General features: G+C 41.5%; 1 protein-coding gene across 1 annotated transcript in view; it reads right to left on the bottom strand.

The window, feature by feature from the left end:
• loxl2b (lysyl oxidase-like 2b) overlaps positions 1-23,785 on the bottom strand; it is a 36,554-nt gene that overhangs the window by 10,547 nt on the left and 2,222 nt on the right. Inside the window, exons 2-7 of the mRNA XM_035379218.1 lie at positions 21,016-21,395; positions 19,052-19,227; positions 8,670-8,881; positions 6,276-6,492; positions 3,736-3,919; positions 1,413-1,564 (exon numbers count right to left, since the gene is read on the bottom strand). Of these exons, the coding sequence (XP_035235109.1) occupies positions 1,413-1,564; positions 3,736-3,919; positions 6,276-6,492; positions 8,670-8,881; positions 19,052-19,227; positions 21,016-21,364 (1,290 nt within the window). The 5' untranslated portion in view covers positions 21,365-21,395. The remainder of the gene's footprint in view (positions 1-1,412; positions 1,565-3,735; positions 3,920-6,275; positions 6,493-8,669; positions 8,882-19,051; positions 19,228-21,015; positions 21,396-23,785) is intronic.

The raw sequence follows: 23,785 nt of genomic DNA, 5'->3' as shown, positions 1-23,785 counted from the left end.
CCCACATTTTTCCATTTACCGTAGCCCCTAATACTGCTCCTCATGTGGCATAACCCATACAGTACAATTTCAGCTTCCTCTAGAGTAGAGGTGCTGGACTGCCTTGGATCCTTCATTTCCTGGAATGCAGGCAATGCCCTCAAGGACCAGAGTTAAGCAGATCCAGAGTTTAGGGACCTAATCTACACGTGCAATCTGATACCATTAATTGCATAGAATGCATCATTTAAAAGGATATCATTACAGTAAGATGTAAACAGCTGGCATTCATTCAACCTTGCACTGTAAAGTAAATCAATACATCAGAGTAAATCATAATTTTTGTAAGCTGTTTGCTTAAATTGACAGTGAAACGTGTAACATATAGACAATGAGCATTGCAGACACGCATGTGTGTTCCAAACCACCACAGTAGAGTACACAACAACCTAGCTTGGAAAATAAACACTTCCTGACCACACAGTCACAGACAGGAAAATATTTGAACTGCAAGAGTAAACACTCAAACATTCAAACTTGCATTAAAGATCTCATTAGAGCAAGCTGAACAAATGTAAGAGGAAAGCCACCGTGCATTATAAAGTAAATCAATGCATCAGAGTAAAAAACACTTTATAAGCTATATGCTAAAATGATCAGTGAGACATATAACATATAATGAGTGTCACTCTCAAGACAACAGTCATACAAGCTATGCAGTTGTGTTTCAAACCACCACAGTACACAGCAATCTCTCTTTGAGAATAAACACTTCCTGACCACAGTTCACAGACAGGGAAACATTTTGAAAAACAATTTAACATCTTGCAGGTTCCAGGCACTTAACTAATGTCTGATTAGCTTTAAGGAGCTGAGGGAAAAGTTAAGCACACAGTGTGCTGTTAATTTGATCAAAAGCAGCTGCTTTTGGTGACGACGTGACCCTTATTGAAGAGCCTTATTATTAAGACCACGCTGTGGGATATGTCATATTATTTGATTTCAGATTTCTGAGAACTTAAAGAGAAAACAACTCCAAAAAAGTCCAAGTTCACGGAAAACTGTGGGCACATTTCAGCTGTTTTCAGCAAGGTTCATGAAAAGAAACCATTGCACAACATAGTGCCCAATCCAGTCACAATGCGCTTTGTCTCAAAATTTTATTTGCAATTTAAAGGCGTGTAACATTTTTTTTGTTTCTCCAATAATTTTACGACATAATTTTGCTCATGGCTAACGTATTATTTTCATTATTGACAGCCTGGTGTTGAGAGATCACTCAGAGAATAAATAGAATAAACCGTCACGGCTGCCATTTGCTATAATTTATATGCCCTTTGGCTGAAACCGCACTGCAGTCTATTTCTCTGAATGGTTCTCGGCCCTGTAGAACGAGCGAACGGTTGGTGTGGTGTGAAGGCCGTGGCTCTCACCCTCTGCTCGAAGCCCATGGCGGGAACGTTGCACCTCACTCCCGCATCCTCCTCGTGGCTGCAGCCCAGCGACTCCTTGTTGAAGGAGCACTCTGTGATCGACTTCTCGAATCCAGAGCATCCCACTTCGTTCATATGGACCGAGCCCATTCCTGGCCAAAAAAACAACAACAAAAAACAAAGACGACCAGGTTAGCTCAGGGCTTTCAATGCTTAGTTTTCTGTTGGACCATTTGTTCATTTAGCAAACCAAGAACGTATAACAACTAACAACATCTCTATTGTTATCAAGGGGTTAAAATCTGGATAACTGGATGGGAGCTGTTTGTCAGATTTGACTACGTGCATATCTAGACTAATGCTTTATGTTCATACTTATCATTGTCAGTATTAGTTTATACATTCTTTTTTATCATTCAGAAAGACTGATGATATCATTCAGAAACACTTCACAAAGACTAAACACAAGTTCAGCAGCAAGCAAACAACACAGGCAGTTAACATAATTGTTAAAAAGAGTGAGGAAACATGTATCACAACCCTCAATAAACACACTGATTATTTTGCAATTTGTCCTGTTGGCTTGTTTTTGTCTGGGTAGAGTGGAGCCACAGGATGTTTTGTTGTCTTTTCCCCCACTTTATGGAAAATTTCCAACTTGGCTTTGAGTGGTAACATTTGGTATAGCAGTCATTGTCTTCTCCCATTTTTAAATGAGTGTAAATCTTTTGAAAAATGGCTTTCCCGAAGATTTCCCGGTTCCTGCTGTTTCCGAGTTCAGTGTACCATTATTGTGGAATTTACTGCCACTTTTCTGGCTCAGGGATAGAGTGACAGCTACGGTTTCCACGGTAATTATTGTGATGGTACTCGGAAAACAGACAAAAAGTATGCTTGTTACTCCTGTTAATGGCACACGGTTTTGGTGGGGGAAAAAGAAATATGACCTTAAGCCATAGAAACATACAATTTACTCAGGTGTGACAAGCACAGATGAAACCAGGTGAGGCATTGAGGATCTGGGTCACTTTCCTTCTTAAATCTGCTGACAGCGTGGTTCCAAAGAAGGTCAGCGAGAATATGAAAAGAAGTCCTACTCACTTCTCAGTTATAGGTTATGCCATACGTCCTTACTTTAGTGCTGTAGTACAGCTGTAAAACTACAAATATCCCAGCAGGCATCTGGCTCAAAGGGAAATTGAAGCCAACAATCCATTAAACCCTGTCAAACAGGAGGGAGCCTAACAATTACCAGCCAGTATAGTAAAGATATATGATCATAGACAATATGTCCCGATCCATTAAAATATGGTACAACTGAAACCACCCACAAGGCATTTAATTAAAAAAACTTGTTCTCAAATGAAAGGTCCTGAAACCACAAACAAAGCTGCGATTCCAATTCAGAGCAATGTTAGAGAAGTGCTCTGAAAAAGTCCTTGGCTCCCGTCAAGAATTTTTCAGTCAGATCCCGAACGTCTTGTTGAGCACTGCTCATTTCAAGTTCAGGAAAAGCCCAACATATCAGTGCAAGAGTTGCAGGCATATCCTGCAAAAAATGGGAAAACATACACTTTCTGGACGTCTCCTTCTCCACCATTTGGCCAGCAGATGTCTGGATGTGTAGCTGAATTAGCTGGGTGAATGTTTGCTGGGTTTTTCTTTTTTTCCTGTTCAGAGCTTGACTCATTTACCCACCAAGAACCTTCTAGACCGATTAGGTGTCTCTCTACAGCTGTTGAGCACAGAAGACCTTTGCATGGTCATTTCCTCTCCTTCACATGCTGGGGCCCCTTGAGTGAAGGAACACTGGGATCTGTTCATATTCAACAAGCCGGAGACAATGTGCTTCAAATCAAATGAACAATTGTGCCGCTACCACGCATTGTATTGGTTCTGGAAGCCTGCAACAAACGACACGGTTCTATTGTTTGTTGTCATAAAGCTCCATGGAAACCGTTCACAGTTTGTGCTCAGTAAACTACAGATGGAGGCGGAAAAGCCTTTAGGATGCTTTGGACCAACTTGTCAATGTTTTCTATGGACAGCCGTGCCTGTCCACTTGTAAGATGCCGGCACCCCTCGTTATCATTTGACAATTCTCTGTAAAATTTCACAAAGCCCTGCAAAGCAGAAATCACCACAATGGCCTACTTGATGGACAGCCCAGAGCAAATTATGCAGGAAACCCAAGAAATTCCTCCGGAGTCATTCGTGAAAATGTAGAATGCGTTAAAAATGCAGACATTTTGAAGCATACGGTCTGACGCTGTAGATCAGTTCTTAAAGGCTAGGCAAATGGAGAGTGAAGGGTGTGGCCCACCTTGCCCCAGCTGTCCACCAGACAGGGCTTCCTTAGCGGTGCCAAAGCCCAGCTCTCGGCACACTACGGTGGCGGAGAGAAGGTTCCATTTATCGTCGCAGATGGTGCCCCACTCGCCGTTCTTCAGGACCTCCACCCGGCCCTCACCCACGATGGCCCCGCCCCTCAGGCGCACCAGCGGCTGCTGCAGAAACAAAATGGGAGGAATTTGATTTTTTTTTAAACTACTGATAAACTACTGCCACCACTACAAAGATCACTTTATAATACATACATACAAAACACGAAAAAATCATATCTCCACTTTCCTGTCCTACACACAGCACCCCCCACCCCTCCAAACAGCTCAGATGTGGCTAAAAGCCTCCAAGTTATTAATAGCTTGCAGTATGCATGCTTGAGCACCTACTAGTCCTGTGAGCTCCTGCACTGGGATCTATATACCCAAACCCCTTAATCTTGTTGTTTCGGGTAAACCAGATAGCAAGCGTAGCCATTCCAGACATGAAATTAAGCAAAACATAGGAGAATACATAAGATCAAAAGAAAAAAAATAATTCAAAAGAAAAACACTTCTCCGGCCCCAAGGTGGGAGGAGAAACTTAGGCGTCAGCATTAAACCAACTCAGTTCTGCAAGAGGCCTTTTCCACTCTTTTCTAAAGAAACAAACACATTCGCCATCTGTGACCATGAGTCACAGAAGTCTCAGTTTACACTACTATGCATGGAAGTGCATTCTTTCACATGGAATAATGACATACAGTCAGGGGTTAAAAAAACAAGACCCATTAAAGCCTGTTAACATTCTACCCTTTGCTAGGAGCAAAACGTATTCTCATATTTCTTAGTTGAGGCCCTGTTTAAAACCGCTATTTTTCTGAACAATCGACTATGTAAACAATAAAAGGAAACCTTACATCATGATTACCGAAGAAAGTGGAGGTGTGTCTAGGCATAATATTTTTGAGTTCTGAAAGTCAAAGCCATCTGGCAGAAATACAAAACTTTGCCTAGGTTTTGAACTGCAGATAAAACACATAGCAGGAATCTGACCTCATGGCAATGACAGTAAAAACTGAATCTCATGGAGAGGGAGATAAACTGAGAACTTCAGAGAACATGGCCTACGTCCTTATTGGTTGAAAGTATCTGCTTGTACTTTGCAAAGGTGGTCATCACATAGGAAATCTAATGAGCAAGTAAAAGTATATAAATTGTATTTAACTTTATTTTGTTAACCTTTATTTTGGCTCTTAGTGTAAGTGAAGAATCAGGTAGAATTCCAGTTCACTATGAATTGACTGTTTTCCTTTTAAAATGTAGTTCAGTCTGAAGCTTTTGGGGTCACATCAGCACAACAGAACCATACAGCTGGAAGGCCATCAGAAGCACATGGCCGTTCAGACAGAGCTGATGTATACATTCACCTTATGTAATCCATCTGAGAGGCAAAGCGATAAATCTGGAGGCCGTTCACTCAACGTGGCCCAACACCATTTATTCCACGTGACTGATCTTGGCAGGCGGGAGCAATGGTTTTAAAGACCAAATAAACATGGATTCATACCCTTGGCTAAGAATGACAGACATAGATTTTGCAATCCATCTGAGCTCTTCTGAAGGAGTTATGTAATGAATCCAAGAGAGCAAAAATGTGCATGAGTTAAAGTTTTAGAGCGCTGGCAAGTACAATATGTCGACTACATATTTTGTCATACATTACTGCATATGGAAGGAGCAGACTTTGCTTCATTCATCAAAAGAACAGAAATCTGGCATGTCAAGATGTCGTCTTAATGACAGGATGCGTGGCGCATTTTTTAAAGGGGGGAAGGGGAAGACTTTTGCCAATTTGGAAAACTGGGCTGAGGAACGTGACCGTGCACTAGGGCTTAATGGAGTGTGAGAGGCGAGGATGAGATCACTTTTGAGGAGACCGCATCACAATGTGCCACTGTTCTAAAGGTGATGAGTAATCACAAAATCATAAACACACGAAAGCATGTGTCATTGGCTCCACCGAGATGAATCGGTGGTGCTCAAGACAAATGTTACGACAACTGTTTCCAAAAGCACATAGTAAGACAGCAGAAAATGAACGTGGTAGAGGATAGGAAAAAAGTAGTTCACTATTACTGGCCGTCAAGAAATAATGAAAACATCTGGGAATATCTGGAAATGAAATGTTCAAATAGCATAACTTAAGAAAAATTGAAAAGCTTTTCAAGAATTAGAATAATAAATAATAATAATAAAAATCATATTTTTTTTACTTTTAATGAGGGAATTTTTTTTGTAGATACTTTAAGGGATATGGATCAAAATTTGAAAAAACATACATGGCCAGTATAGCTAAATGCAGCATTTACCCATGACCCTGTTACCTTTAAACCCTTCAAACTGCAGAGAGAGAGAGAGAGAGAGAGAGAGAGAGAGAATGCTGTTAGTACACTTACTGCTACAGGTGAACAACAATGGGCACAGCCATATTTCAGTGAGTATGTGTATAATAAAGCTAACATTAGCTGAAGATAGCTACCTCTTGCCTGAAGGCCTTCCTGAAGCCTGCCATAGAGGTCGGGGCAAAGGCGCGCCCAGGGACGCAGCTCACTACCACAGGCATGCCCTGGCCACAGCTCCCGTTGCCCTTCTCCAGCAGAGCCTGCCCCAGCTTACAGCTCGACAGGTGGGCCTCGGTCCCGGTGCAGTTCACAGAGTAGTCCCAGTAGTTGTGTTTTCTTCTGCGGGCAAACATCCTAAGAAAAGAACACAAAAGTGGTGGTGTCACAAATACATGAACATCTTTGAAGAACCCGCTGTGTTGCACAATCATCTGCCTTTCAAACCGTTCCACACCATTTCAGCTTGGTTTCCTGTTCCCAACCACTGGGTTGCGTAAGTATGGATATTATCTATTTATTCATTACAGTGCTGGAAAAGGCAATATTGTTCTGAAGTCAGTTAAAGTTACAAGGCCCTCATTAGTAACACAGGGTACAACTGTTAGCTAGTTTTACCAAGAAGACAAACTGTCAATCACTGCTGCCCTGAGATTTGTTTTGCTGAATTTCATTTGGCGTTATAAGGTATGTAAGCCGATTCCTTTCCCATAGTGAGGCAGAAGAGGGGTTGGTTGGTTGGTTTTTAATCTGGAACCTGCCTTTATGGAATTTTTTCCAAACTGGCGTCCAACATATAAGGATATAGATCCAATATGTGATGGAGGTACTGAGATTTTTTTCAGGCATGATAAAAGAGAAAAACAAGAACAACTTGAGTCCTTTGTTTGATTTAAACCGCAGCTGTATTACTGTTGAACTGTTAGAAACTCCCATGATAGGCAGCAGCTTTGAATGTGACTAACTGCACTAGAGAGAAAAATCTAAAAAAAACATTGCTACTACAAATTTCTTCTTTCTAGCTGCATAACTCTCATACTTCCCATGCTCTGCCCCTCTAATTGGCCCTCAAACAAGGGGCACCAGCAGCTTTAGCGCAGACGTTATTAAAAGAAGAGAAATCCCTGGCTCTGCGGCCTGCCTGCTATGAGAGCCAGGCCACGAAAGCAGACACTGCGTTCCAAGCAGTGCGAGCGAGCACGTAGCTCGCTCGGTTTAACGCCCTGCCCCGTGACTGCACTCCCCCCGTGCCTGAGCCCTGTTTACACATCCGCAACCCGGGGGCCAAAAGAAATATGCTTTTCTTCATGACCGATCGACTTTAATGAAGGTCCGAGCAGCGAACCTTTCTGCAGCGGAAGGCAGCATCTTTGGGTTAACTTAAGCACACGCTGAGCCAAACATAAAGACAAAAGGTGTCTACAGAATTTCTGATTCTCCATCATCTTTGATTAATTCCCGAACAACTTAGAGAGAAACTCTACTGGTAGCAGAATTTCAGCATAGGTTTTCACCAGTAAATTGTGAAGGATTCCACATTTATCTCGCTTGGTCCACCATTACAAATGTTGGATGGAATGTACTGGTTTGATCTATTAAAAACTGAACAGTAAACCCATGAATAAAATAAAATGAATTCCCTTCAAGGTCACATTAAAAGACATGAAAGCTGAAACATGAGCTGCTTCTTTACAAACATTTTTCAGAATTTTATTTTTTCCCTCTGCAGAAGAAATGTCTTTGGAATTCCTCCAGTGTGAGCTTGTGAGGTCCATGCCGTGCAAAAAAAAGATGAAAAAAACCTTTCCTCCAGACAGTAAATACTAAAATGGTTAAATCCTTGACAGCTTGAATAAAGACCCACATTTAACATTAATATATATATATATACTTAGTAATGCATCTATTTTTTATTAATATAAGCTAAAGAGAGTTAGTTTACCCCTTCATCAGAACAAAGCAATGCTGCTTGTGTCAAAACAAGACATCTTTCATTAATTAAGAACATCATGCAGTGCAGAGCAGCCAGTATCTCACAGCTGTGGATGTTGTCATTGGATTGAAGGAACATACATGTTCCCCCCATAGTTCGAGTCATTTTCAGAACAACTGATCTTTCCTGAGTCTTAATTCATGACTGCAAATGAAACTGTCCTTCCCCGTTCCTTATCACTACCAGGCAGAGGTCAATCTTTGAACTGAATGGGGCTCTTCAAAGGCAACGGGGAGCACCACATGGGTGTTAACAAAAGGTTCTGTATATGACACCCATTGCCCTCACCTTTCCAAAATGATTATTTATCTAGCAGACTTTGAAAAGAGCTTAGAACTAGCACAACATCCAGGTGGTCTCGAATTTGCACTGCACCCTGCCGCAAGTTCCAAAACAATCTAGTAAGCCAGCGCGAGTGGAAGTTTCATAGAAATCACAAAAGGAATTTTCAAGATAGCATCGCACCACCACTGGTTTCCTACACATGGCTGTTGTCCTCCATATGGTTGTGTCCCCCTCCCCCCCCCCTACCCCGACTCACTTGTAGACTCTAGCATTGTACTTCCTCTCCCCAGGGAAGCCGAACATGCCGCAGACGACCCGGCTGTCCATCAGTGTCCAGTGCTCGTCGCAGATCTGTTTCCATTTGCCCCCGTCCTTGACCTCCACATACCCCTCGGTCACGGGGATGCGCTTGCGGTAGGTTCCCAGTATGGCTCGGATTCGCACGTCCTCAACCTGGAGGTTCAGACTCTGGAGGGACAAAAAACAAATCCCACTGTTATCATGTATCATTTAGCACATTAAAGTGGTCAAACCCTTCCTAAACTGACATCTCAATGACTGTTTTCCAGTTATTTGTAGGTTACATATATGATAACATTGATAAGTGACAAAAGAACATTTTTAAGATTTTAGAAGTTTAGCAAGGATAACAAACAACAATCTATGATTTTATTATTAGGCAGGCAGCCAAAATACCCTTTCATCAACTCACAGAAGATTCTTCAGGGTGTCAGATTCATACTAATTTGCTGGACCTCTGAGTGCCCATTTTACATTATACACATTATATAGCCAGCATTCACAGAAAAAACTATTAGTGACGACAGGGAACACTAACAATGACCGGCTGAATGCCGTCCCCTCTACTGCAACACCACAGTCATGAGCCCTCAGTGGGTTACAGGGCGTGTCTAGCTGTCTTTACTGAGTGGGGTGAGGAGCCCCACTCACTCTCTTATGATTCAGGTTTTTACATGATCAGTCTCCGCCCACAAACCTCTCTTCCAGCAGCTTTACTTGCAATAACACACACAAAAACACCCCCATTCCAGCGTTATGTGACAGTTCAGGTCACAACCGGAGAAGATCACTGTACATGGGCTTCCAACTGCTCAGCCAAGCTGTGGAGCTGGCCCAAGCACTTCTTCTATCAAGGCTTGGCGCACCCACCCAAGACAAAAAGCTAACCCAAAGTAGCATAGCATGACTTCATCAACGGAAATGGGGTTTCATGAAATAGCATCAGTCCGACAGAATGCACAGATTCCGCCATGCCAAAAGCAGCAGCGCTGCGATGAACAGTCTCTAATGACCTCAAAAAATAGATCACAGAACAAGGATGAGTCTAAATCATTCAGTTCTATTCGATTCCAAACAGATGGGATAAACCCATGTGACTTTAATTAAAACAAAAGTCTGAAAGTCAACAGAACCAGTAGGGACTGGTTTTCCAAATTACCATGTAGTCACTGAAGATGTTTCACATATGTTTCATGGCTATCCAGCATACACTTAAAAAAAAAAAATTATTAAATATTCTAGATATGAAAGACATTGGCAAATCTACAAGTACACTGAAACAAGGCCCCTAAATGACCTTTGATGGCCATAGCACAGTAAGTGGTTTGGCTCCAAAAGCCAAACAGCTCCAAATAGCTAATCTATAAGGGCATGACTAACCCACTTACAAGCTTCGCTGGCAGAAAACCATCCCTTTAGCAGTGAGTAAAACCAAACCATTCCCACTTAGCACTGCCCCAAAGCCACTATTGAAGCAAATAACTCATGCTGCCCTTAGTTTCTTCTTGGGTGTCAGTTTTGTATCCAGTGAGCTGAGAAGTGTGCAGACAGCTGGTACCTTGGGGCCTGAAAGCTTTATCTCAAACTAAAAGCAGACAGGCACTGACAGGCAAAGAACCTATATGAACTAATGCAGCAAATGGAGGGGGGTTTTCCCATGCCTTGGCAGCTTGACATTGCTATCAGGACAATCAGATGCACTGCATTTACAATGCTCAGACCATCCTGAAAGACCCCATCACTGTGACTAGTGTAAAAGGACAAACAGTCTGATGTAAAGCAAACATCTCATGCGGGGCCTACAGAATGTTTAGAAAGCCTAACAATTCAAGAGCACATGCTCTGTGAGACAAGACATAAGCTGAAAAAAAAATCACATTAATAATACTAACACTGATTACATGAATAATCATTGTGAATTAGGGAACATTTTGATTGATGCTAGTTGTATTTTAATAAAGCAAGGATACGTTTCAGTTATGTCAATATGAAAAGTAATAAATGAACCACTTCAGAACAATATATAACAATGATGAAAACAGAAGATGTGAGGAAGAAATTAGAAACACCAGCAGCTATAAAAACCCTGCAGATGATCATCAACACAATATCTGGCTCAGCTTTAGAATTCCTGTGTTACACTAAGACTTAACTTTTCATTATCCTGAAGTCAGAAATTACAGTAATAGTATTAACACAAAGTGTATTAATGATAATTTTGAATCCGGAAACATGGTGTAAAAACATTATTAATATTGGTTGCATTGCAATATTCTCTTGACAACTGTGGGATGTTTTTTCAACTGCAGGCCAATATACTTGAGGAAATAGACCTCAGTGCAAGATGCCAAAGGAGATTGCAGTCATTTGTGTTGGGCACACACAACCGGTTGTAACACATTGCTTTTCCCACCTGCTTGAGCAAAATGTATTTATAGAGGACAGAACTCAATCTGCACCACGGATATGACTTAGACCAAACCTAAAAAACGTATTAGACTGAGAGTGTGACTTGTTTTCTGATCGCGTAAGCCCAAATGGGCAGTGGGTTCAAGACTACATGCAGAGAAGCAAACCTCTCCTATTTTTTAAATACTTAAGACCACAACCCCTGAATGAAAAGAGTGACAGATTAACAGCCAAGGGGAACCAGTTACGCTTAAACAGACTCAGACAGGCTCCCTGCTACAAACAACTGACTAGTGTTTACTTTATTCTAATTCTCAGCTGTGCTATTTAATTTTGTTTTTCAGAGCGCTATTTCGCTATATCTGTGGCTGCATTCCTTTGAACGAGCCAAACAAGCTTTTACTGTGAAGCGCTATACTCTTCTTCCTGTTTATTTTGACGATAAACATTTCATCAGTGTTTAATGAGAACACAATTTCAGTCTTTATTATCCTTTCAGCATGTCATGCTTAGCGTCAAGGATTTAATGTGTTAAGCATGTGCTCTGCTGGTACAGAAGCCTGAAGACTACATAGAGTAATATAATCAGTTTTAAAATAGCTATGAATGTAACAGCTGAACATATTACAAGTCACATTCTCATTATAAAGTGTCATGAAGGATTTGACCCCCGTTTCTTTAACCAGAACGGGAACTTCATTCCCAGTTTAATGGAAAGGGTAAATGAAGTGAGGAAACAGTTTCAGTTACGTTAAATTGAAAAAATAATCAAAAGAACCACTTTAGAACAACACATAACAACGAAGAAAGTACAAGCTGTGAGAAAGAAAATGGAAACAGCGCAGCAGACGATAACAACACCACATTTGGCTCAGCTTCAGAATTCCTGTGTTAGACTAAAACTTACCTTTTCATTATGCTGAAGTCAGAAATGACAGTAACACAAAGTTTACACAGTTTTAACACAAAGTGTTTCCAGTTTCACCGAACTGAATCAGAAATTAAGACACAACAGCTCTGAATTGTTTATCTTAATTTATTTGCGTGTGAATATGAGGGAAAGCTGGGGAGACATTACGTGTTCTTTCTTCAAGGCTACGGGGAACTTCTTTGCTCCTAATTGTTCCTTTGGGGTTCACGTTAGGGATTCACGTGCCTGTTTCAAAAACAAGCGGAAAACCAGCGTGTTGACGAAGGTACGATTCTGTGGCAGAGGAACAGAAGTGAAGAGATTCTTCCAACATCTGTGCCGTGTTTCTCTCCTCACAGGCGGGGGGGGGGGGGGGGGGGGGTGGTTCCAAAGTGGGGGGGAGGAAAGTGCTGCAGCTGGAATATCGATTCATGTAGATGCAGCTCACTCAGGGAACAGAGGCAGAGGGGAAACTAACAGCACCCCCCCTCCCCCTCCTCCCCGCCCCCAACAAAACCTTCCCACCCACCACCAAGACAGCTCTAGAAGGAGCCATAGGCACAAGTGGTAAACCAACAGACTTTCCAATGGAGATCGCTTCAGCACGCAGTATAGCTGCATTGTGGTAATGCAGATCACTGCTGTCACAGAAAATTAAAGGCGTAGCCAACCATGACTTAACCCTGAAACCATAGGAGGAGCCAGAGTATGGAAGGGATTGAGGTAAAATTGCAAACATCTTGATAGTTTTTCTCAAAACATGCTTTTCTGAAGCCTTATTTAGTCTGGTAATATTCATGAACAACTTGAACCCAAGACAAGTCCTCATTTAGAATTTCTGTTTTAAAAATATCTCTAAAGATACCACTGAATAAACATGTCATATACTGAAATGCATTGAGTGTACTGTACCTCTTAAAGGCTGATGTGATTTTGCTTTAATGCCAGTTTATTTAAAAAGACATAACTTGGAACCGAGTTACACATGACTGGATACCAATGAACAAATTAGGAACAAACAATTTGGCATCTACCTAAAAGCAGAATCGTTCTGGGCTTCTTGGCTAAGAATGCACTGCACTGTCTCAAACTAAAGCAAATTGAAAAAAGGAATTAAAGTTGGAGCAAAAACAGACAAAAAAGGGTACCATACAAAGGAGACAGTATGAAAATAAGCAGTTACTGTACCTAGATAGATATTATGTGTTCAATATCTGATTCTTGACATATGAAATCATAAACATCTTTGATTCTATTTCAGATAATGGGCACAATTGAGATTATAATGTTGGACATGGTTACTGTACCTACAGAACAACCACAGCATTGCCTAACTACATCTATATAATTGCAACTGACCCTTGATACCTCTGATCCAGAAAACAGTTCAGAAACATTTTTTTCCTTTCTTCAGTGAACAGAGAAAATTATCCTGCATAAGCAGATATATTTCACGTTAATTCAGTCATCAAGCCATTCTTATCCCAAATGCAGAGGTAAGGAGGATGACGCCCCACAAATCACTGTTTACGTTAGCAGAACAAAATTGCTTTTGAGGAGAACAAAACCACAGCAGGTATTGCCAAACTGTGATATCACGTTGTACTCAAAGAAATATAGCAACCAACCTCATTTAAACCATGTACTCACACACAGAGTGCTGGTGAGAGCCACTTCCTTCCAGAGGAATCAATATGCCACATGTGGCACCTTTTGTGGCCCAGTGCTAAAATTTACAGATGTAAAGCTGTAATTCCTCAAGGTGCTCCTCCTTCATGAGTATGCAGTCGGGCTGTGGGAACATACCCTAAGATATGTGGACGTCAAACTACAGGGTATGCTTCTTGTGCTATATGGAAAAACCAGATTAAAAGTGGTAGACAACCACAAGCCTTTCAACCAAATAGTTGGTGATATGTTGTTATGGCTAAGGATGCAGCTGCTGATTATGCTCAAGATATGACACAAACGTTTGAGGAATGAAAGAATGCTTGCAAATGTTCAACAGTATGTTCTGTGAAGTTACATGTTTGAGAAATACTGAACAGGGCCTATGGAATAGGGTAACAAAAATATTTTATGCAGAATAAAAATGTCTCAAGGTCTTGGGAGCTGGAGCTATCACTACCAGTGTGACAGAGCTAGAATATGACTGAAAAGTCACAAATGAGAGACGAATCACTGAATGCTGTGAAATTGCATTGCTAACTCTGAAAAACACATTTGGTGGCCATACTGGGTCTGGTGTTGGACCAAGGACAAAAAAAAATATCCATGCCTATGGGTTTTGTTTTATAAGTTTAATATGTTTGAGGAAAATCTGGCAAAGTTCGCAATAATTGTATGAGAAAGAAAATGAAGGAAAGAAAGTATTGATTATTGACCTTACCGAAGGCACTGTGGTGGATAAATGACCTGTCAATCATATAATTGCCCACCATACACATAAAATCAGTGCATTTTGCGGGTGCCCGCACAGGCTTCAGGAGTTTAACAGCTGAATCCCAAACATTCTCTTTGGAATAATACACATTCTCATATACTCTCTTGCCAAAGCAGACACTGCGATACTACTTCATTGAAATGCACATCAGGCACGTGTCGTGGATAGAGAAAAGTGTCAAAATTAAACAGAATGCGCATTCGTCATAGGTAGCATTACTGATTTGTGCTATAACGCTCATACAGGTCACTCAACAGGCACGCGAGTGCATGCTTCCCTACTGCTGAGAGGTTATAAAAACATACAGTATTATCCCTGGTGAGTGTACAAGCACAGGACCTTAGCTGCCAAAGGGCATCAGGCACCACCTTCCCCATGTCTAATCATGAGTTATCCCCCACTATGACAAGGAACATGCATCTCAGCTGCCCATGTCTGTGTGCATGCACACGTGTGTGCAATGTGTACAGAATGTAAAGGGGTGAAAATAATGGCCTAGATGCAAATAAATCTTTGTTACATAACAGCTTACATGTTACCTCTGCTCCACCTCTTTAACCCTCTACCCTTGGCATCAACAAAAATGGTTGGATTTGAATAATTACTTAAATGAAGATATATTTGCCGTTTTCCATGTGTTTTCAAGGCATACATTTCAAATTGGATCTCCAGTGATAAAGTGTATCACAATGGGATGGTTCAAACCTACATATAAAGTAAACAGGTATTACAATATAACTCAGATACAGAAGCTGTCAAATTGATACAGCTGGTATCACTAGAAATAATACATATCTACTTTGTGCTGTACGGCAAAATGTATGTGTTCGGGTTCTGAGTTGTCACAGATTTGCCTTTGCTTTAATAAAGCAATTAAGTTAGACTGTATCTTTTCAACAAAATCCAAGAAGCCATTGGAAAAATCTATCATCTGGACTATGCAAAATCATGCTCTTCAAAATAACGTGCTGCATGTGTCAGAATGTGGGACCTGCACCACCAGGGGTTCACTGTAATTTAGAGGGGTCAGGAAAAAAAGGAATGTGCCATTGCTCCACCCAGGGAACAATATTGTACATAAAATAAACAAATCATCTCCACCCACTAAAGCTCAATTCAGAAAACTGATGCAGATTCATCATTTTTTGTGCATTTCCATGACCGGGAAATTTGGGTTCGATGCAAAAATGAAAGAGATGCCCAGAATTCAATTATTATTTTTTCTCTTTAAGAAGTTGCTTTTTTTTTGCATCTTAGGGCTTAAATACAAAATGTCAAATAGACTATGGTATTAACACGTAACTAAGTCAGAATTTGTGGAAGGAATGTCAATATAAAGACTTGCATTTATACATCTGGGTGCTACCTGGTTTGGATTCAGGGAAGTATACTGAGCCAAAAAAGTTTCATAAATATAGAGAAGAGAAGGCCTCTTGTTATTCTTGTAGCAGAGTTTAAATTGGTTAGAAGAAGAATCCTATGTATGTGCTCTGTCACAGGTCAAACCACACAAAAACTCAAACCATACCACTCTTCTCCCCTGTAAGTTGAAAGCTCTGGGTTAATCCGGGAAAATATTTGCAAGGAAACATCCGCTAACTTAAACAGCATTTCGGAGGAATAAATATTAACGTTAAAATCATCATAGCATCAGAGGTTCATAGTTCAAACATCCTGCCCACTTGCATGAGAAAGCTCTATTTAAAAAGCTACTACTGGCCTGTAATAACAAAGTTTGACTTCATTATTTTACATTTGCAGAAATTGCCTTCATCAGGCAAAGGTCAGCAGCGCACGCATGCTAGCTGTAAGCGATACGTCACTCTCGTTTCATTCCTTCAACATTTGCCTCCTTAGCGGCTGACAAACAAGTTGATGAATTGTTCCTGTGTGCCCTATCAAAAGCCCCCTACGGCATCTTCCCATAAATGGGTGAAGTGTTCTCATCTCTTTGCCCCCCAAACCCCCAGCCCCCAACCTTCCACACAAAACCACACCGGCATGTCGTCATTCCTCCCGGTTTTGAAGCAAGACCAACTGCAGTGAATCACCTTATTAACATTCTCGGAGGAAGCTAGCGGGTCCGGCTTGCGCGGGACAGGGAGTGAACTTGCTGTGTTTACAGTGTCACGCAGAGACCCACGTACGCTCCCAGCGATGGAAAAGCTGAGTCTCATTCTTCCGCGTACACCTCGGCCGAAGAAGACGGAGGCTGGCTCCGTCTAGACGTCTCCTGGCCTGCTCCCCTGTGTCTCCTAAACCCCTGTACCTGCTCCTTTATTCGAATCGCTTCAGGCAGAAAGTTTTAAACCCCCCGTTTTTTTTTCCTTTTCTCCCCCTAAATGGAATATAGAGCTGTTGGTTAGACCCTAACCTGTCCTGCCCCGTTGCTGCACTGTCTGCTCTCATTTCAGGAGGACACAAACTAGGAAGTAAATCCTTAGAAATCCTGTGACACCAGTAGTGGATTCTTTTCACTCTGCAAGCTGCCAACTGGGCTGAGCAGTCACCGTGCCAGGGGATGGCACAACCGGGGCAGCTAGTAGAGGCAGATAGCAGGCACATGATCGACCTGCTGCTCTTCAGCACCGAGGCAGGGAGAACCCTGCAGATTGGCTGCTGTGGCCAGATGTGTCTCACCCTCCTTCTCAAACATTAAATCACAATCAGCTTAACAAAGTCTGGATTCCATTTCAAACAGGACCTCACTGAGATAAGATTAAGTGCCTCAGCTGGGTAAGTCGCTTGGGATCTCCATGTATCATTTTCACATGGCAGTATTCCTTTGGATTACTTCCTCAGTCATTTTACTCTGAATCTTTTCCCCATCAATTCTAAATACAACTGTGGTCAAAGTGACCTCTGCAGGGGCTACTCAGGACAGAGTAAACTGATGCATACTTCATTCATTCATCTGGTCTTGATTAATACAAGGGCAGTATGAACAATGGGAACTCTACAAAGGTCTCCACCTCTAATAAAAGAACACATAATGCTTAGGCTTGAACCAGATGAGAGCCACGCCAACCCATCACTGGACACTACTTAAGAAAGTTAAAAGCCCAGAAAAACAATACTCCACCCAGAAAATGTGGAGGAAGGCAGTCGATCACAACACAGTCTGTCTATTGGTAAATCCATCCTCTGGACTTTTCTCCTGAAGTGTTTTTCTTCTCTTCAGGCCTGGTTTTAGAAACGCAATATGGGGTAGTCCAAAAGCCATGCAGGCCATTTCTTCCACACAAACAGTTTCTGCTAAGTTTCTTACTCACAGATGGCCTGTCTTGTGTCCAGATAAAATTTGGTTTCATAGACTGGGGTCCAACATGCTGACATAAGCATCTTGCTCACAGAAGGCGAAAACTCGTGGCCAGATAGTGTGCGGTTTTATAGTCGCAGGTTCAACACGAGGCCCCGCTGAAGAGGCCTACAGGGTGTATGAAAAACCACTGCACGTTGCGTTGCGTTAAGTCACGCATGACCTCACACAATTCGGAGCTCCCAGACCCCACTGTGAACACATTGCAAGTTATGAGCCAGCTTGCCTTTTTAAACGCAAGACACCTTTCACTCACCAATTAGGGCCACTTTCTCTGTAGGACTTCAAATATAACACTTAGAGCAGGAAATGACAGCCTGCCATACAACGTCATGTATTTTACTACCAACAACGCGTGCTTACTTAACGTGAACACAGCTGTTTCTAAAAGGAAAGCATATGTTACAATAAAGCATGTGGGATGTGCCCATCACTTGTCTCTTTGTAATATAGTCATAGTTATTATGCTCACATCAATAATATTCCTATTTCTTTACTTCTTAAGATTCATTCTCCTAGCAGTTTCCAGGGTGAGTTACATAGCTTACTGTGGCATTCGGTCCGCTGGAGAAGCAGATTGTTATCGGCAACGCCAGCTGGTGGAGAGAGCACACGCACCTGGGTTACGTTAACTAATCAGCCCAGGTGCTCAAAGGTGTATTTCTCTCCACAGTTCTGGGCCGAGACTGGGAACACATACACCAAGGCAGCAAGTTTTGATTTTCATTTTGTTTAGTTTCAGTTTTGTTGGTCAGAGCACGACAAGAAAGTAAACCCGCAACTGAAAAGTAGAATTAATTTCCAATTCAATGTGCTGGAGTCAAAACAGCGGAAATTGTGTCACTGTCCAAATACTTACACACTGCACTGCACCTTACTAAGCCAAGTTTATTAAGAACTTCATCAAGGCTAGAGCAATAATGGCCAAACTTTCATTCAGACCTGCAACTTTTCAGCTTCCTCATCACTTTGAAACACTGCCAGCCAATCACCACGCAGTGATCTAATAAACACCCTCATTCTGATAACAGGTTATCAGTTCAAGCTCAGCGTTTTCCCCCATCTGTTTCATATTGAGAAAAAAAAAATTAGTCATTTACGCTCCTGCACGTAGACTATCTCTGCAAACAGTCTGGAGAACAGGGGCGGCTGCCAGTGGAAAACCAAAAGCAGAAAGGGAAATAACAGCAGCACCATGGATTTAAACAGACGTTTCGTTCGACTGCTCAAGTGGGAAAGACTGAGGAGACCATCTACCTCCACGCTGTTGGTGAGGGTGTTGACGAACTTGAAGCCTGGAATCCTCTTGTCACTGCACAACACCCCCACGTCCTCCGTGTGCTTGCAGTCGGAGACCCCGATGCCATTGGAGGAGCACAGGGCCAGGGTCTTCTCCTTCCCCGTACAGTGGACATTGTCAAACCAGATACGGCCTGAGAAGCAAAGGGTGAATTATAACAGAGGACAATGGAGCCAGATGTGGCAAACCCCACCCCTGCAGAGGTCAACTGGATGAATCCCTCCACCCCATACTAAATATGAATAAATAAATAAAGACACATTTGAAAACCTTTGGGAAAAGATAAACAAATTATCACTCTATCTTCAGGTTCTCTCAGCAGGCAAAGTCTGAATAATAAAAGTGTGCAACTTCACCCATGAATTTATTTTCAAAAAGCCACTTTTTGCTATTTTATGAGCAAATATGACCTGGGGGCAGTGGATAGTTGGACATAGTTATGTTTAATGAAATCCATGACTTTATTTCTTTTAGAAGTGTTCTTCTTTTTTTGAAGAAAAACTGTGCTTATTTCAAACTTAATATGGATATACACAAATCCAATGGCAGATAACAACAGGTACATAATAGTTCATGTTTTATACTGGAGCCTGAGATGATCTTTAAAGGCTTTTTTCAGAAAAAAAGTTTTTTTAAAGATGCGCAGTGCATTACTCTGAATAAGACTCAACAAGGTCAGTTGTTTGAATAAGGTAGCTGAATGCTTCAGCCAAAATATTATTGTTTCAATGCTGTTGATGTTGTTCATTAAAATTAAAGTTAATTATCAATAATTTGTTAAACCAAGGACAGCAGGAAATTTGGAATGCGCTGTGTATTTCAATACAGAAGGTATTTTGTCACTAACCCTTTCCACAGATGTATTTCAGAAAAGCACCTCTCTAAAACTAAAACCACAGATCATTGTGATGATGTTTATGATGTTTAAAGGAATGCAACATTTTAGAAAGTGGGTTTACAAAATGTTGCATAACTCTAAACATCATACATATGTGCATAGATACTGTACACGCATGCTTTAAATGACTTATGAATTTGAGTAAATGTTGCCTAATTGAGGTGTGCAGATTGTGTTCCTAACGGTCCATCACAGCAAAGCTCAAGAGATGGGCTGAATCTTATTCATCTTATTTACAGCAGGAATTGAACCTTCTTTACAGGAACATATGAGTCCTCAGCAGGTTAATTGCAGCAATCAGACTCATCTGGGTTTGATTAGTAACTGTTTCAGGGCTCTACAGTCTGAGTGTTGCATTTGTGGCCTCCAGCTGAATTTGCAGAGTTGAGCAACTCATCAGGTATCATTTTCTAACCAGTTTATAAAATTGAGGATGAGATTATAGGTTTCTCTGACCATTTATGTCAATATTCCATACATTTCCCCCCAAATATTTCCCCAAATTACATTTGATTTCTGTGGTATGAGCTCCACTTTCAATTACATCCATACAACATGCTAAGCTGGAGACAAACCAAGTGAGAGGAAAACTTACAAGATGAAGCATTCCATAGAAATTGTTGAAAACCAATGAAAACATAAAAACTGACTATTATGTGATTGGATAAGTGCTCAAGAGAATACTGTTTCATTATGTCAAAGATATGGATATGGTTTGTTTAGGAAAATAAGAAATATATACAAGTGATTCACAATGAGAGATCTGTTTCTTAATTCTTTAAGTAGCCAAATTATTATGTAATATGAAAGCATGAGTTACTCCTACAGACACACGTATCCTTTTGGAAAATGTTTCACTGTGGTCCTACACAGGAGTGAACCAGCTCTGGTACATACACTTGTTTAGAAAAAATTTGAATTATGGTTCCACAAACACACTGGCAATCCCAGAATGGAGATGTGCATCCCTGCATTGCGTCCTTTCACAACGGCATCTGGACCAGGCCCCTTGCCCCCCCTCACCTTCTCCTCTGCCGTATTTGGAGCCCGGTGACCAGGAGATGGCTTCCAGGTAGCCCAGCTCTCTGCACACCACCTGGGCGCCGTGTATGGAGAAGTCGTCGTCGCAGACGGTGCCCCACTCCCCCTCGTAGAACACTTCCACGCGGCCCTCGTTGTGCTTGCGCTTCTCCCCGGCCAGACGCAGCTGGATCCTGGGCGTGTCCGGGGGCAGCTCCGGGACCTTGTAGTGCTCCTCCGCGGGCTCGGCGTAGCCCTGCGGGTATCCCCATTCGTCATACTGAGCCTGGCACAGGGCCCACAGGCTCAGGAGGGCGGTCACACAGCAGGTAAGAGAACAGGGGGCTCGCATAGCAGCGGCTACTCAGAGACTCAGCAGTTACCTGGTGCATAAAGACAAGAGAGAACATCACACGTCAGTGCTCTTCTGCACTTTGTGCCTTTGGAGAAATGTCAGGACAAAAAGATGGTTTACATTACATTGCATCACAGGCATTTAGCAGACGCTCTTATCCAGAGCGACTTACACAAATGTTTCGCATAGCAGAGAGTTTTTGAACAAAAATGATACAGAGAAGAAGCTTCAAAGCTTTCGGATCCAGCTCATGACATTTCATTTGACCAACTGATCCTGTGTGTGTGGAATTAGAGAAAATATCTGCGAGCCAATTAAGTCCATGTGGACTGCAAATCAAATAAGCAAAAATAAAAATAAGTAAAAGTGAAGAGAGCTTCTGTACAAAGCTGCTGTTGAAGCTTTGGCCATGTTTGAAGACCAAAGGCCGTGTAATTAATGTCGCTTTCTTCATTTCATGTCTTCCTGAAAGATTTGTTTCTTAATGCATGATAAATATGCAATTGATGTGTCATATACAGTTCCTCAAATTCATTTTCAAAGAAAATTAGACAGCTTATTTCAAAAGTAGTTGTCTCCTCTTTGTGTCTTCACTTGTCTACTGCACAAAACCTGAAACAAAGAGACTGTTTGATTTCACTACCTTAAAGACTCCCCTACAAAACAAAACATGAAACTGTATATCTGAAAGGAGGTGGGGGTTTCTCGTGACCTAACATTTCTTAGACAAGCTGATGAAAAACATACGATGCAACTTGCAGCAGAGCCTTTGAACTGAGCTGTCTTTAAGAAACCAAAAAAAAATTTTTCAATTAGAGGATCAAAAAGGTTTTAAAAAATGAAGAGCATACACATCCTTTATCAGTGCAGCCTAAGTGGTAGTGGTAGGCCAAGGAAGACCTCTACATTAAATGACTGAAGAATTCTCACCATAATGAAGAAAAACCATCATGCACCTCTCTGACTGGTCAGAAACACTCTTCAGGTGGCAGGTGTGGATTTGTCAGTGACTACTGTACGCAGAAGGCTCCACGAACAGAACTACAAAGGCTACACTGCAAGGCCAAAAGGAACTGGCTAAGATCCAAAGACTCCCCCCCTATCTGTGAAACAATGGTGGTGGTAGGTGTTTTGGTTTGGGCATATATGGTTGCCACAGATACTGGCTGACTTTTATTCATTGATGTAACTGCTGATAGCAGCGGCAGAATTAATTCTGAAGTGTACTGAAGCATCTTATCAATTCAAGATCAACCTTAAGTTCAACTTTAAGGACCAGTCAGGGTTAAGACAGGAAAAGGCCGAGAATACTATAAAACCTAGAGGAAATTACCAAGATTTCCTCCCACTCAAATCCCTATACTGCATGGTTTCCAGTTGTTTCATCAAACAGGACTTTTGTCCGCTGTAGTCTAAATTATTTTCTCCTTGTCTGAGCAAAGGAAAAACCACAAACTGTCTTCAAAGGGCTGTATTTGTGAGTTCAAGAATAAAGATGCCGTTGACTCACAAACCAACTACAGTACTTCTTTTTGGGGAAGTGAAGCAGGGCACCACACAACACTTGAAGAACATCCATATCAATGGACACACAAGCATTGTTAGTTTCCATACAGTGAAGGAAACCACAAAGCTCAGCATTGTTGGCATTGCAACATAATCCATCATTCAAGAGCCTGGTTAGATCTCTACAATATTAAAAATTTATACTTAATTTGAGGGTGCAAGAAGACATATAGGTACTGAAGAACATTGGTGAGGCAGCCATGTGTAAAACCATAGAGTGTTTTTTTAGATTAGTAGTAGCAGCTTAAATCAATTTGGTGTTGAACTAGTAAGCAGTGAAGCTTAAAGTGCACAAGCAATGATCACAGCATGCCATTAGCAAAAAAAAGGATTATATTTGTGCAATGAACCATCTAAATTAGCATTGTGTCCTCACTTCTTCCCTAGGTACATTCTGCAATGTACTAGGCCCTAATATTGAAAACACATAATTAAAAACTGTCCTCTGACAAAGAAAGTTGAAATACTCCACAACTATTTGAAAATTTTCCATTTCTCAGGCCTCCCTCTTTCCCTGACATAATGTGGCCGTGGTTCCGCATTACAAAGCCAAAGGCGGCTACAAAACCAAGATGAAGCTACGTGTTTGAGCTTTTTTCCACTGAGTGTATTCTTGGTGAGCACCCATGCTGAACTAAACGTATGCTACATGTCATATTAATAACTGGTACATGTGGGATCATGCTGACTTTCTATCTACTTTCCCATCTTTGCATTTTATCTCCAACATGCTCAGACTCCCTGTTCCTGTGGGGGTTGTTGGGCTGTACATGAGGAATGTTTTGCTTTCCAAGACTTCTGTGAGTTGTGCTATGAAAGTGCCCACAAGTGAGTCCTCGGGGAAGTCAGCCT

This window comes from Anguilla anguilla, chromosome 10 (assembly GCF_013347855.1).
Source record: "Anguilla anguilla isolate fAngAng1 chromosome 10, fAngAng1.pri, whole genome shotgun sequence".
Taxonomy (NCBI): domain Eukaryota; kingdom Metazoa; phylum Chordata; class Actinopteri; order Anguilliformes; family Anguillidae; genus Anguilla; species Anguilla anguilla.
The sequence above is the reverse complement of the archived record's forward strand: the minus strand, read 5'-3'. Positions and strand labels throughout refer to the sequence as shown.